Genomic DNA, 15,543 nt, shown 5'->3' on the forward strand with positions numbered 1-15,543 from the left:
AGACACACATGCTATAATATTTATTATCATAATTTGTTTTCTGTGTAGATACACACAACAGACAGGGATTGGGTGAGATTGTATTATGAGTGAATGCATGAGGATTAACGTGTCTATATAGAACCATACCTTGGGAGCAAGTCATGGTTTCCGAATTTAGCGTGCTGCCATTTGGCTTCTCAGCTGTTCCTGGCACCTTCCGGCAGTACACAGTAAGGTAGGGGGTGGGGTGTAGTAGCTTGTTCTGTAATTACAGCGACAGCAGTAAGTGACTTAATGCTCCAGACATTAGCAAAACTGCTAAACCTTTTGAGACTTTCTGCTAAACCTTCCAAGATTTCAGGAGTGACACAATTCACGGTGTCAGAATTTAATCTTGGGGTATTATTCTGTGAGTAATCCGCCATGACATGATAACAATGGCTGTTGAGACTCGCACCTGCCTAGACCCCAGTACCCAGTACCAATCTGAATCATGCCATTGGACTGGATCTTGAAGTCCCTTTGGGTTGTTATGAAAATATCTAGCCATTTACTTGGCAGTAGGTTCTCTAATGAAGTGAAAAATTGATATAAATTTAGGATGCCGTAATCTTAAAATAATGAGGTGGGATGATCATTAGTTTCTTCTCAGCTCCAGACTGCCGACTGGACTGAATGGTTGTGGCTGTGCTGCTCCCACAATCTGTCACTTGAGTATAATTAGTACGATGGCCACGGAGTGTGGAAACTTTGCAAATGAGTCAAGTTCAGTCTGTTACCACCTTGGGTGAGCAGCAGGGTCACCCAGAATGTCCATCATATTTAATGGTACATCTGTGACCTCTCAAGAGTCAAATGGAGTACTCTGAGCAGAAGACTTTAGTAGTCCCTTATGGGATTGATTGAGGATTCTCTGAAATTTCTTTCTGTGACACTAATGTCTTAAATTGTGAATCTGTCACATGGTGTAGATTTAACCCCAGTGGAAATATTAGTTTAGAATGGCTTTTCCAATGGAAACCGTGTCATTTAAAGTGTGATCCATGAGCTTTGCCAGCTCTTTCGTATCTGTATCTATGTCTGAGAGGATACATAACTTGAGACACTGTTTGACTCTACATAGCTGACCTTTTTGTCTCACCACTCCAGGTTGAGAAGAATGAAGATGCCGACCAGAAGATCGAGCAGGATGGCAACAAACCCGAAGACAAAGCCCATAAGGCTGCCACCAAGATCCAGGCCAGCTTCCGCGGACACATAACGCGCAAAAAAATGAAAGATGGTGAGAAGGAGGAGGAAGGAGAGGAGAACACCCCGGCGGCCACCGCGGAGGAAGCGACCACGGCTGAGGGCGAAGAGAAGAAGGAGGCCATGTCTCCCGTGGCCGAGAAGGCCGAGGAGGCGGCGGCAGAGTCCGCCGAGCCGGCAGCGGCCAACGACACCGCCGCAAGCGAAAAAGCCAAAAGCCCCGTCACGGACAAGCCGGCCAACCCTCCGGCTTCGTCTCCGACCACCTCACCCGCCGCCACCACGGCCCCGTCCGAGCCCGCCAAGGACGAGGAGGTCAAGCCGGAAGAGAAGTCCCAGGAGGTGGAGAGCAAAGACGCTCCCGCGGCCGCCGACAAGGAGGATGAGGAGAAGGGGGAGGCCACACAAGCCGACGTGCCTGCTGCTGACGCCAGCGAGACAGCCGATTGTGAGGAAACAAACCAAACACAAGAGAAAAAAGGTAAGCTGAGCAAAGAGTCTGGTCCCCTCAAGGCAAAAGAATGGTTTCACATCTAAACCACTGTCACAACTCAATTACTGGAATGCAACTGAACAAGACAGTAGTGTTTCCTTGTCCCAGATTGTTTATATATATTGAATCAGATTATTTTTTATTCCATTGCTGTCATTTTGTTATTGTACTACTTTGCCAGTAGGCATATATATATATATATATATATATATATATATATATATATATATATATATTGGAAGCCCAGGATAATTCAATAGTATATTCTGATGTATCTAAATAATATTTTATGCTACAGCGCCCCATATCCACTGGGTATGACAAAACTACTTTTCATCTGTCTGCTAGGAGGGAATAATTGATGAGGCTAAATGAATTATAGCATTGATTTCCCCCAGCTGTAAAGTTAAGAAGCACACAATGATTTTGTCGAGGAGTCTAATATTGATTTGGGATGATCGACTCAGTGTAAACTATGACCGCAAATAGTTCCTAATGATACTTCCGTGCATGCGTCAGTCTGGGTACATCTCAACTGTCAATGCAGATCACAGTTTCACGGAGCCGATGAGCCCTTAAAGTATCAGCTGCAGATGCAGGGACAGGACACTGCAGCTCATTGATGTGAGGCGTTGTGATGGAGGCCCTCATCCTGTAGAGGCAAGGCCTCTGACAGCTGTCATGGTCACAGAGGATAAAGCGATCAGGAAGTGTCAGGGACACCGACTCAACATCACGCGTCTGCACTTGTGCCCAGCCTCTCGCTCTAGGGCACACAAGTCGCTTAACTCCTGTTCCTTTTCCGCTCCACGGCCCTAGATAACATTAGTCGGAGTGCCAACTATGAGAGAAATATGTCGACCGTTGAACTTTTTCGTTTCTCTCTCTCTTTTTTCTGTAGATGCTGCCGATGAGTCTAAGCCAGCAGATGAGACCCCCTCGGATGAAGCAAAGGAGGAAGCTAAAGTTTAAAAGAAGAAATTGAAAAGAAATTAAGATGCTTACAAATACTTAACAAAAAAGGTTGCTCTTTGCCATCGTTGCAGGTTTGCAAAGACAGTCTGTTTTTAATTTGTTTGGTCTTCTGTTCTTTTTTGTGTGGCAATGATTTTCTTAGAGTGGAGGAGTTTCCAGTCATGGCCATTTGACTCAAGCTAGGAGTGAAAAGTGATGGCAATGACTGCCTCTACATGCAAAACTCATCTGTGAGGGAGAAATACTTTATAATAATATAATATTAATAATAATATTCATAATAATAATGATGATAATAATAATATTCGAGGAAAACAGCTCCAGCATTCATTTCAATCTAACCAAAGGACTGGTCATTCTCTCATTCAGCTTGATATAGCCTGGTTTACTCTTTCAGTAGTAACAACTTCTCATTTACAGTACAGTAGTATAGCTGAACCTTTAATAAACATGAAGTAAGAAAAAAAGAAGAAAAAAATGGAACTTTCATTCAAACACAAACTCCAGCTCTTCATTTGCCAACATTTCATGAATAGCTTGAACCATTTTAAAAACAACAAAAAAAAATAAAAAATAAATTGCATGGGAACTCCTCCATTGAGGAGAACTTTTGGCAGTCACCATACAAAAATGAGAAAAAGTGTGGCTTCTTTTTGATGTCCTTGGTGTTGTTATGACCGTTTGATATAAATTGGAATTATACCTGCACTGATGTTAAAAAATAAGAAAATCAAACAAACAATTCAAAAAAACATTTTCCTATGTTCAAGTGAGTGCAATGTCAAGTTTGAATCTAAGGAGTTAAATTGTGGAAATAAAAAATGGTTTCAATGTCTGTTTTCAAAATAAAGAAATGTGCCAATTACCATGACATTTGAATGAATTTATCAGTGATAAAAAAAACAGTGTTCATAACTATACAAATGCAACATTCACAATAGCTACACCCACAAATTCTACATGGCCACATGGCTTATTATCTAATCAACATTTTTCTGAATGTACATAGAATGCTCAAGGCCAAAGTCTTCTTCAGAGTAGAATTGTACAGAATAATCAATAAAATCATGATGGTATTTGTTTTTTTTTTTTGCAGTTAGGGCACTATACAAAGAGAACACAGTCCACTGTTTGCTGAACCCCAAGGCAGTGGCCTACATATGTTTAAATAAACATGAGAGGTCGCTCTAACTTACATCTGTGGGGCCAAAGCTATGCTAGACGCTAGCACGTTCACCAGGTGCTGAGCAACACTTGCAGGAATCTCAAGAATCGAAATTCAATTGTCTCCTGTGGCAAGACGAATATACCCAGAGCACAACAGGCAGTACATATTGAGGCTATACTTGTCCAATATGGGTGGTTTTTGAGTTGTATAACAAATCTTCTGTCATCCTCAAGTCCTCTGGGGGAATATGGCCTGTACTACCTGCCTACCCTAAGAATGCCAGTGTGTGGAAAGACCGTGTGACAGGCTTAGAGCTCCCACCCTCCGAACACTTCCTCTAGAGGCAACAGTCTGCTGACACTGTCCAAATCCCTTGGCAACACCAACGCCGTCATAACAAGATTACATGGGGTTCTTTCTGTGGTATGAATGTCACATATTGGGATAATAGGCCTAGTCAACAACTAACATTACATGGTTCTTTTGCCTACGGCAAAGACTAACACAATTAACATACACGGTAGGAAAAGTGTTTAGGCCAGTGGCTGTTTTGGCAGGAAATATGCTAAGATGGGCAAAAGACTGCTTGCTCTGCTCGGCTTATTCTGGTTAATTGTAATTGTCCTGGCACTTTTTTCCCAAGAGTGATTTACATTAAACTAACTACAGGGACAGTTCCCCAAGAGAAAAGTGCAGCAGTCAAGGAAGTTGACTATGCAGCAGACCCAATGACTCTTTGATAGTCAGTGAGCACACCTATTTTTTGTAAGTGACCTCTTGAATGCAGGATACTTGACATTTGCAGGATCATAATAATGCACAGTGATGATGTTCTATAGGCCTGGTTTATAGATTCCATTCAGGTAGGGGGAGATCTTTGAAAGGTTCAAACTCAAGAGGCAGTTACCTTTCAGGTGTCCTTCCCCTAGTTTTGAACGCTCTTTATCCATTAAATTGCTGACTATGCATTTATCCAAGGCAGTATTTACTCTTCTGGGTGGTTTGTTTGAGGCTGACGTAGGCTACACTTTTAATCTGCAGCCCTGCTGAGCTGAACAAGATTAATTATTCGTCTGGGCCTATGGAAAGGGGCTCTCCAAAGCAGCTAGTATTTTTGGACAGGGAGAAGGCTACCAGACATTTTCTCAAAGGAATTTATCACTGAACATTATGTGCAGCAGGACCTTCAATTCTTCCTTTTGCCTCAAGCCCCATGGTGATGTTGAAGTGTGTGTGTGTGTGTGTGAGAGGAGTCTACTTTAGTGTGTATGTTGCATGCAAGTGGCACTTAGACTGTAGAGGAAGTATGTCACCCAAGAGTTTCAATAACTCCCTAAAGTACAATCGGCCACAGGAATGGATTAGACTGACTGGAATGGAGAGGACCCTCTTTTGGGCCAGCCGTGGCCTACTGCTTCAGACTTGTAACCGGAGGGTTGCCGGTTCGACCAGTAGGCACGGCTGAATTGCCCTTGAGCAAGGCACCTAACCCCTCACTGCTCCCCGAGCGCTGCTGTTGTTGCAGGCAGCTCACTGTGCCGGGATTAGTGTGTGCTTCACCTGTGTGTTCATATTGTGCTAAGTGTGTTTCACTAATTCACGGATTGGGATAAATGCAGAGACCAATTTTCCCTCACGGGATCAAAAGAGTATATATACTTATACTTATACAGTAAGGATGAGCTGGGAGGGTTGGGTTGTAGTTGGCAACAGCACTCTCTTATGGTCTCTCCCAGAATTGCACAATTTAACCATTTAACGGTCATGTTGAAGTGAACATAAAGTACTTACTGAAGTCACTTTACATATTGCTAAACAATGTGCTTATTAACGCATAGATTAAGTGCTATACTGATACAGTCAGTGAAGATGTAATTGTCTCATACTGTCTCGTGTCAACACAAAAACAAACAAAGCGAGATGAGTTTTCCTTTTTTTCTTTTAAACAGGGTAGAACAATCCTCCAATCACAATTAACAATACATATGTTATTTTTATTTGCATGTTACATGGTGAATAACATGATCTATTCCATTTTTAATAATGTCAAGCACTCTCAAAAAAGACTTGTCAATATTGTATCCCATCTTCAAATACAACACATTGATTCAAACAATTTTATTTCATTTTGAACATTTCATGGGTACTTTTACATAGCGATTTAGAAATCGACTGCAATTATCTTACAGTAAATCAAAGCGATTAGAAAACATACAGAGCACTGCAATGAGATTGTAAAAGTTTCAGAGAATTCTTCTCTTTGAGAAGAAACGTGAAGTGACATTCCATTGTGTTTTACAGAGTAGAATTGACATGGTCAATGGATAGACTGTCAGGATGTCTGAAAGAAATGAAAGGATTTCTACAAATGGTTTGTTTGTTTGGACACAGGGGAGGAGAAGTTATAAAATCTTATGATTAGAAGTCTTTAAACAAGATGACCTATAACTGCACTCCAAGAGTGGTGATTTAGACCTTGAACTGCTATGGTCAAGCGATGTACGCTCACCAGGAGTGCGGATACATAAAGACGCACTTGCACACTTACACCCCTCCCCTTTCTCACACACACATAGACAGGCAAACACACAAACACATCACACTTACAGATACATATACACCCCTCCTCCCCACACACACACACATGCATGCACGCACACACACTCACGCATGCGCACGCGCGCACACACACACACACACACACACAGTCTCCCCCAAGTCCCATACAGGGATAGATCAGTGCTTATAAGATCAGTTCCATCAGCCTATTACTACTACAGTCTACTCTTTAGCCATGTGCTATCTAAAACAGATGGATTCTCTGCATTTTTGGGATGTGACATATTCACTTCACACAAGGCATCAAAGCCCAACCTCTGAAGGCTTGCTGAATGAGGAGAGGTGGATTTTCATCAGAAGAGTGGTGGATTCCTTCCTTGGGTTAGGAGATTAAGAAAAATGCCCTCCTAACCTAAACCGGGAGATTAGTCTTGGCCTGATTTGGACAGAGACTTGTATTTGTTAGGTGTGAAATCAAACCATGTTAAATGTGCATTGCGTACGTTGAACACACACACAACACACACACACACACACACACACATACACAGATACATACACACATGTTCTGTAGTTTTTTGAAAGTTATTCTCATACTGACTCATCTTATGTGGGTGATGGCTTCTGTATTGTTAAGATGTTAAGATTTTAGATGAGATGCTTTCAGATTGTTTTGGCATTCAGCTCACTGTCATTCTAGCTATGTATCTCAAATCCTTAGTTTACTGAAATGCTTACATTCTATGAAGAAGAAAAAAATAAAGATGCCTAGGATCCAAAGGCCCATCTATCGGTCATTGGAAACATACACTGAATGCACCGACTGTATTAAACTATGCCTTCTTTTTCTTCAGCCTTCGTAGGCACCTACGAGTTAATCCGCAATAAATGACTATCTATTAATTTAGAAACATGGACATATATTAAATTTTTCTTTTTTTTTATAAGGACATTGGATTCAAGTATATATATTTACATACTGTCACAGACTGTAATGGCTGAAAAATATATATTGTGAATTTCCATATGCAAAACAAGCAAACAATAAAACTAAGAAAAAACAAAACAAAAACAGATTGATAAATAGAAGCTGACCATTCATTGGTATCACGAGTAACGACTATGTTTTCCCGATTCCAAAAAGTCTATCTGTATTTCAGCTTTTTCTTGGGTGAGCAGGGAACATAGGGCCCTTCTATAACGCTCTGACACCAGGATGGATGGCATCGAAGCCAAGTAAAGTGTAGAAGCAGAAAGGGAACAATCAGTCCCTAATATTCACTTCTGGGAGAGAAAAGTGATATTCATCACCAGACTCCTCTCATTTCCTCAGCTGATGCATCTCCGAAAGAGAACACCCCCCCCCTCCCCCCACAGAGTGGGCATTTTTGGGGGCTGTAGAATGCAGTCATGGCTTGAAGTCTTTGCCACATCTACCATGCTATGTCTATTCTTCCCCTTCTGGGCAATGGCAACAAGGCAGCCAAAACATGTCTCCACTTCAAATGAAGCCTGTTAAGATGCAACCAGTTGTGGTATTGCGATGAAAACCACACAGAGATTTCTCCTGTTAGCCTGAAAGTACATAATGAATGCAAACTAGCGAACTCTTCCTGTACTCCAACCCTCCAGCTATTTGTTCTCTGGGTGGATTTGCTGTATCTATATTTATCTACTGTTTATTTCTTTTACTGATATTTGGCAGATAAAGATGCGGTTATTATGCTTCTGAGAGAAAGCTAACAGTTGCGCTTGTGACAAACAGCAGCACAAGCTTGAGGGGTTGGCAGGGTTTACAATTTCTGGAGAGAAGGCGAGGTCAGTGTCTATACGTCAGCTATTTTGTTGAAAGTTGCCAAGTGTGATGTAAAAACCCCCTGCCTTGTGAAAACTCAGCGCACCACAGAACACCAACTGGCAACAAAGACAGAACACGTTGAGCCAATGCAACCGGAAAACCAAAACATAACGATTACAGTTGAAAAAGAGAAAGCAAAACAAACAAACAAGTCAACCAAACAAACAAATAATTAACAATAATCCATTCTTAAGAAGAGCACTGTTTTTTTTCTGTCTTTTGCTCAAACTCACCATCACATTTCAAGACGTTTTCTTTTGTTCTATTTGTTACTAAAACACATTAATAGCCCATTCTAGTAGCTTCTGTTCTCTTCAATTGGTAAATGTAACTAGGAGGTGGCCAGCAGCACACTGGTAAGGTTGGCAAGATTATGCAAACAGTCTGGATGTAATGTTGTCGGTTGTCGGGGCAGGGAGGGGACGTCGGGGCAGGAAGGGGCATCGGGGCAAGGGCAGGGGGCAGGGGGCATTTTACTCTTATTAACATTTGAGTAGAAGGCAGGAGAGGGAGCCCAGGAGGAGCCACAGTGAGTGAGTGACCGCAACCGCACCGTTGATGTCTTTACCGGTCCCAGGTCCTGAGCACAAACAAACAAACAAACAAACACATTTTAGTCAAGATTAGGACATACTTGATTAAACTAAAATATCTATAACTACATTTATTTATTCATATACAGACTTTCTTCTGCATATACAAAAGTTTCTTCTGCCTGAAATGACCAAGAACGAGACAAAAGACAATACATTGTACTAGATTATTATTAAATAATAAATCAAATTAAACAAAAATAGGTATGGATATGAATAATAATGGGCAGAATGGTAACTTATTTCATTTTAATTCATATGTAAGGTCCCTTAAATTGAAAACTGATAGCCTTGATTTCTCCTGTTGACTTATGGCAGCCAGAATCCTGTGATCTAGTGATTATGCCAGCTACACACATCTATCACATTTTATGTGACAACAGTTTTCAATGAAGCACTCATTTCCTTTAGGAAGACTTCACTTTTCTTTGAGGAGCTTAATTAGTTTGGTTTCTTCTGCCTCAAACCTCTGCGTAATGATTTGTTTGCAGTGCACACACTTGCCTTGTTTGACTCCCGGAATGAGATATATCTGGAGTATCCACAGTGACAGACATTTTAATGATGCTCATAAAGTTGTCTACTGAAGAGCAATGAAGACCTACTGAGTGAGGATTCTTTCATGGGCCCAAATGACATCTAGTGGCCACTATCATGAATTACACTTGGATTTGGCACATACATTTGAAAGTATCAATGAGGCTCTAATCCAGTGCCACCTCCACCACCATCACCACTACTACTACCGCTACCATTACTACTTTTAACAGTAATAATATCACATATTTGTAATAAGACAGTACATAATAATAATAAGCAAAGAATGAACTGATATGATTAGATAAGGCTAATCTATAAATATGTTGAGGTACTTGGAGGGCTAAACTTTATCATCTGACCACTGGTCAGTATATAATGTGCTTCCAATTCCTCACATCAGCCATTCAGTGATTAATGTATTCAAGTAAGGGGTTCCAACTCAAACAACAATAAACACAATTAATCAAACCAGGTCAATGGCAGGAAACAGGAAATGGCTCATGAAGTACAGAGGGCGGACATTTCTTGTCTCGCAAGCAGGAAACAGGAAATGTGAGGCGACCTGGAACCACTGTGGTCTCTCTCCCTCTCTCTCTGTGTGTGTGTGTGATGAATTTAACAGGAGAGGGAAGTAAGGGGTGTTGCATGGACAAGATAAGCCTGATGACACTTAATGCAAACGGTAAGGACCTTTGGTCTAAGTGAGGGTGGGAATGACTAATGTGTTTTAATGACTTTGAAAAGTGAGTGGTGATTTTTTAATTTAGACATTGTGGACAGTTCTGTCTACTATAACGATAATAATGTCCACGCTGACCAACAACAAGAAAAGTCTCTCCTCATCTTGATTAATGTGAATATACAATTTGAATATATTTTGATTGACTGTCAGCTTTTTATCATTCTCAAAATCACTCTGAAAGTGATCCCTGTTCTTCATGCCGTTATCGTTAGAGTTTATGTGTGGACGTTGTCATGCATATTCACTGGAATGATACTTTTTTGTTGTTATTGTTAGAGTTTATGTGTGGACGTTGTCATGCATATTCACTAGAATGATACTTTTTTGTTGTTATCGTTATAGTTAATGTGTGGACGATGTCCTGCATATTCACTAGAATGATACTTTTTGTTGTTATCGTTATAGTTTATGTGTGGACATTGTCATTCATATTCACTAGAATTATACTTTTTGTTGTTATCGTTATAGTTATTGTTACAGGTGTAAACAGCCCTTAAGAGAGTGTAAACGGTCGACTACTCACTGTAGAGAAAGACGCTGGCATTGTGGATGCCCAGCCTGTTGGTGGCCACGCACGTGTAGTTCCCATAATCCTCCTCTGTGACGTTGGATACCAACAGGAGGGTACGGGTCCCCATCATCTGGATGCTGAGGCCTTGGCCGTTAGATAACCTGGGAGAGGAGAGAGGATGTTCCATGTTAAACGATAGCAAAACACAAAACACACACATAAACCAATGGGAGAGGAGAGAGAATATTACATGTTAAATGACAAACACAAAACACACACACACATACATTTCTTATGACAGTGAGCAGTTCATCTTTTTTTGAAAAATATTAAAGTTGTTGCCCTGGGCTTTCAAAATCGATATATAAAATTGTTTTCAGTGTCTGTCTGCATATTCATAATACATAATGCATACAAGCATGCCCATGAGAGGCACATAAACTCTCTCTCTCTCTCAAAGACACACACACACACACACACACACACACACACACACACACACACACACACACACACACAGACACGCACATACTATACAAAGATCACTATCTCTTACATCACGTTGGCACAAAGAAAGTGGCTGACACTGGCACAGCCAGCACATATTTGGGAACTCAGTCACGCATATCTGCTTGCAGTACCAGTGACTGAAAAAGCCCAGTGCATATCACTAGCAGCCACCGGAGGCAGAGGTGAGAATGGTGCCGAGCCACAGCTCCATGTGACACACTACTTGTAACAGGGGCCCAGTGTGGGTACAGAGCACAGACCTGCATTAGAAACACTGATAACAGCTTCTCACCCATTCTTGCAGCTCATGTGACACATGAGCCAGATAGCACTGTGACAGTAGAAACCGCGAGAATGAGCCACACAATCACAAACTCACACACACACACACGGTCTCTCTATCTTTTTCACTCAATAACACACACACACACACACTCCCTGTCTCTCTTTCTCCCTCTAAATCACACATACACACACACACACACTTTCTCTCTCTCTCACACAAACACACACATACACTTTCTCTCTCTCTCTCTCTCTCTCTCTCTCACACACACACACACATATGCACAAACATACACAAACACACACCTCTTTTCGTCTCTGTACCACTCAAACTCGGGCTTGGGGACGGCGGAGGCCTCACACTGGAGGACGCCCATGCGGCCCACTTGAGGGTCCGAGTTCTTGGCATCTTTGATGAAGGGAGGATCTGAAGGGGGGGAGTGATGAAGAGAAATGTCACTGTCTCCTGCTTTTCCCACATAGCACAGTCTTGCTGTTAATGCTACTTCCATTTGCAGATTTCTTTTTCAGACAATTGTGTATAAAATGCATTATAAGGTGATACTTATTACAATTGTACAATGGCTTTGTTGTGTTACACAAGAGTATTGTTACACACATCAACATGTCTACCATGAAATATGCAGTTGTGGATCGCAAAGTCTTGCAAAAAACACCCATAACAGAAATTAATTCAACTGATCAACCTACAATTGACAACCACATTGACATATTTGACATCTGGTGAGGCTACATCATTGCTGGCTTTGCATTCGTATCGTCCAGCTTGGGTTCGTGTTATCCCTGATATATCCAGGTACTCCTCGCCATCCAACGGCTCCGCTGGGGGTAGAGAAAGAGAAAAATAGAGAGAGAGAGAGAGAGAGAAAGAGAGAGAGAGAGCAATTAGGACACAGCTTGAAAACAGCTCGATTTACAAACAGTATTCTATTGACATGCCTCCTTTAAAACATCCAAAACATCATACAAAAAACATTTGAATAAGCGTTAACCAGCTTGAGCAGACAGGCAAACGGGAATTACAAGCACAGAGGAAAAATCTGTCAAGCATTTGGTGACTAGATTTTATTGGTAATATGCAGTGTTTCTTTGTCCTCAAGAGACATACAAAAATAAACACAATGACAGTTCTCACACAACATGGGCCTAAGGGACAGAAAGCTAAAAAAAGTGTCTCACTGTCAAAACACTGCTTCTGTTTTTAAATGGATTGGTTAGCAGATGGGCACAGAATGTTATTATATTGTACACAAACGCCCACCATGTACTCTCAACACCAATTTACTGGGGAAGTTGAACATATAACCTACTGTACTTCACACACAGAAGCTTTACAGTGAATTCCGTATGATTTCAGACAAAATTAAAAAGGGTTTGAGCGATGATTGAGCGATGATTGAGCAATTGTGCATCAATACATCTATTAGATCTTTCAAGAAGTTGGTTAGCTGCTGCAGCAGACGGATAGTATTTGCCACGTTTACATTGAAAAGGGAGGGATGTATTTTTTTATTATCAAGTATTGATGTCATGGCAAGAACAACACAACGTGGCCCCTAGAAGGCGCTGTAACACTATTCAACAAACATTTAACATAACTGTGAACCAAGTCCAACTCCCTACCAACAGTGCCCATCACTTTTATTGGTACCTGTGGTACAATCATCTATTGCCATTTTATCTTCATCTCACAATGAAAACTATTGGCACCCCCCTATTTCCTACATTGTAAAAATAGTTTTCTAATAAAACAGCTCTTAGTCTTCTCCTATGACATACCATAAAGATGGAGAATACAAAGAAAGGGATTTGTGACCATTCCTCATTCCAGAATCTCTCCAAATTGTCATTCCTAGATCGTCCTCTTTAGCTAACCCCACTGGTTGAATTCCTGAGTTCAGATCAGGGGACTATGACAACCATGCCAGAAGAGGGTCTCGTGTTCAATAAGCCATGTTAGTGTTGATCTGGACATAATGTTTTGGTTCACTGATCTTCTGGATGATCCAATCATGACCCATTTTTTAAAATGTCTTGGCAGAAACAGACAGGTTTAGATTTGGATATGGAGTTCATAATATCATGCACCCTAATGAGGTTCCCAGGGCCCCGCCCCCACACCACCACAGAGCCACCATCATACTTATCCGTAGGCATGGGCTTCTTTTCAACATTTTCATACTTGTACGGAAAACCCACCATGAATCTTTTAATCTGAACACGATTCCAGGCAAAGTCCCAATAGTTTTTAGCACCTCCAGCCTTCCATTTGTAATTAAATGACAAAAAAGGTATTTACCTGGCTTTTTGAGTGATCTATGTAAAAAGAGGTCAATTTTTGGAGACTTGGTGATCCCAAGATGCTACTTTCTTTCTGTAACTCTCCAACAGGAGTCCTTATGGCATTTTTGCCTCTCTTTTTTGCCATCCCCTGACAGAGGTCAACACACTTTCCCATATGAACTAGAATGTTGTATTGTACTCTTGTCTTTCCCATGTTGAAGAATGACTTGGTTATTTGACCTCAGTGCCACTTTTTAGTGAACAAGGAAGTCACAGAATATTACTTGACTGTTCATAAAAACACTGATTAACTTCAATAAGTTCAATACAGATGGTAAAAAGGGGTGCCAATAATTGTGGTATATGTGCTTTAAAAAAGCATGTTAAAATATGTATTTATTTATGAAGCAGTTTCCCTCTCAGAATAAATAAATCACTCCAAGGTTATACTTTCCCCCTTTGTTTTCATTGTAAGACTAAGATAAATCACCAAACAATGATTTTTTTTTATTGCACTTCTTACTCAATTTCACCAGGGGGCCAATACATGTGGAGGGGGCTGTAACTGTTATAACTTCCCCCAAAGGCCTAGCCATATCATCACTCCTATATTATACACCAGACTTATTGTTGTTTGTTCAATATGGCTTATCAAAATATAGTGGTTCATACTCTCTCCACACATTCACAGATTTATACATGGTGGAACTGTAACTCTGTGTTCTGTCTAGAGAACCCATGTCTAAAAAGTGCTATGCAAACAGTGAATTACTCAAAAGTTCATTACTTCTAATTAGCTTATCTGTAACACAGTTGTGCAAAACTATTTCACCTCGGAGCCATTAGTTAAAATGAGACTAGAGAGAAAACAAATCACCTCCGTTCTCAATCAAAGCAGCAGACTGTCTCCCCAACCAACCACTAACCAATATTAGTAAATGAAAAAAATCCTAAACCAAAAAAAAAGAAGAGAGAAAAAAGAAAAACAGGAAGAATCTGAGTGTCGCCTGGGACGCCGTGGTGCAAAGAGTGTCAGGTAAATGGCGGTGATGGAGCAGCTCTTGTCAGAACGCCGTCGACAAACTGCCAGAGAGCTCAGGGCTGCGGTAGCAGATCTGTGGCGCCCCTTCATTATTTCCAATCTCTCTGATTTGTGCCAGGCGTCAAAGGCGATGTTCAAACTGGGATGCCGGGCGCCATGACAGCACCTCGCCTAATTAGAGACATACGTCTCTTTATCTCGCTCTCTCTCTCTCCACCTGGCATATGCCTTTATGATACCATTTACCTCTCAGAAACCCTTCTGCATTCGATAATCAGATTTGTGTGTGTGTGTGTGTGTGTGTGTGTGTGCGTGTGTGTGTGTATGTGTGTGTGTGTGTGTATGTGTGTATGTGTGCGGGAATGGGGAGGGCGTTTCAGGGTTTCATGGCTAATGAGCAGCATCAGGGATAACAGTAGTCACACGAATAGATAGATAGGTACAGTAGATAGATAGATAGAAACACAAATACAGAAACTCCAGAAAAACACACATAATTACACAAACACACACACACGCACACACACACACATACACATTCAGACAAAGCTACATGGGTACAAACATTCACAAATGCACACACATAAACGCACGCGCACACATACACACATACACACACACACACACACATTCTCTCTCTCTCTCTTCCTTTCTAAGACAACCCTTGTACTTCTCTAGCGCTTCAAGGTTTTAAATGATTCATTGTGGATTTGTGGGGATTTGGGAGGTGGGG

General features: G+C 41.2%; 2 protein-coding genes across 2 annotated transcripts in view; one reads left to right on the forward strand and one right to left on the reverse strand.

The window, feature by feature from the left end:
• The first annotated feature begins 143 nt into the window (after positions 1 to 143).
• On the forward strand, positions 144 to 2,925 carry gap43 (growth associated protein 43). The gene is made up of 3 exons (XM_076281681.1): positions 144 to 212; positions 1,132 to 1,711; positions 2,625 to 2,925. The coding sequence occupies exons 1-3, from the start codon at positions 144 to 146 to the stop codon at positions 2,693 to 2,695; spliced, it is 720 nt and encodes a 239-aa protein (XP_076137796.1). The 3' UTR covers positions 2,696 to 2,925.
• A 2,976-nt stretch (positions 2,926 to 5,901) lies between these two features.
• The window catches only part of lsamp (limbic system associated membrane protein), a 169,265-nt gene continuing 159,623 nt past the window's right edge, over positions 5,902 to 15,543 (reverse strand). The window contains exons 4-7 of the mRNA XM_076282253.1: positions 12,176 to 12,307; positions 11,771 to 11,891; positions 10,682 to 10,830; positions 5,902 to 8,863 (exon numbers count right to left, since the gene is read on the reverse strand). Of these exons, the coding sequence (XP_076138368.1) occupies positions 8,766 to 8,863; positions 10,682 to 10,830; positions 11,771 to 11,891; positions 12,176 to 12,307 (500 nt within the window). The 3' untranslated portion in view covers positions 5,902 to 8,765. The remainder of the gene's footprint in view (positions 8,864 to 10,681; positions 10,831 to 11,770; positions 11,892 to 12,175; positions 12,308 to 15,543) is intronic.

The sequence above is a fragment of the Alosa pseudoharengus genome, unplaced genomic scaffold, assembly GCF_046254945.1.
Source record: "Alosa pseudoharengus isolate Yale_2024_CS ecotype anadromous, Long Island Sound unplaced genomic scaffold, YU_APseudo_1.1 YU_APseudo_1.1_scf_13, whole genome shotgun sequence".
In the NCBI taxonomy this organism is placed as follows: Eukaryota; Metazoa; Chordata; class Actinopteri; order Clupeiformes; family Clupeidae; genus Alosa; species Alosa pseudoharengus.

Bases quoted from the DNA above. Each gene is read 5' to 3' on its own strand.
- gap43 (XM_076281681.1), top strand. From the start codon at position 144: ATGGTTTCCGAATTTAGCGTGCTGCCATTTGGCTTCTCAGCTGTTCCT. The intron at 213-1,131 runs GTAAGGTAGGGG...TCACCACTCCAG, and splicing joins GCACCTTCCGGCAGTACACA to GTTGAGAAGAATGAAGATGC. The intron at 1,712-2,624 runs GTAAGCTGAGCA...TTTTTTCTGTAG, and splicing joins CCAAACACAAGAGAAAAAAG to ATGCTGCCGATGAGTCTAAG.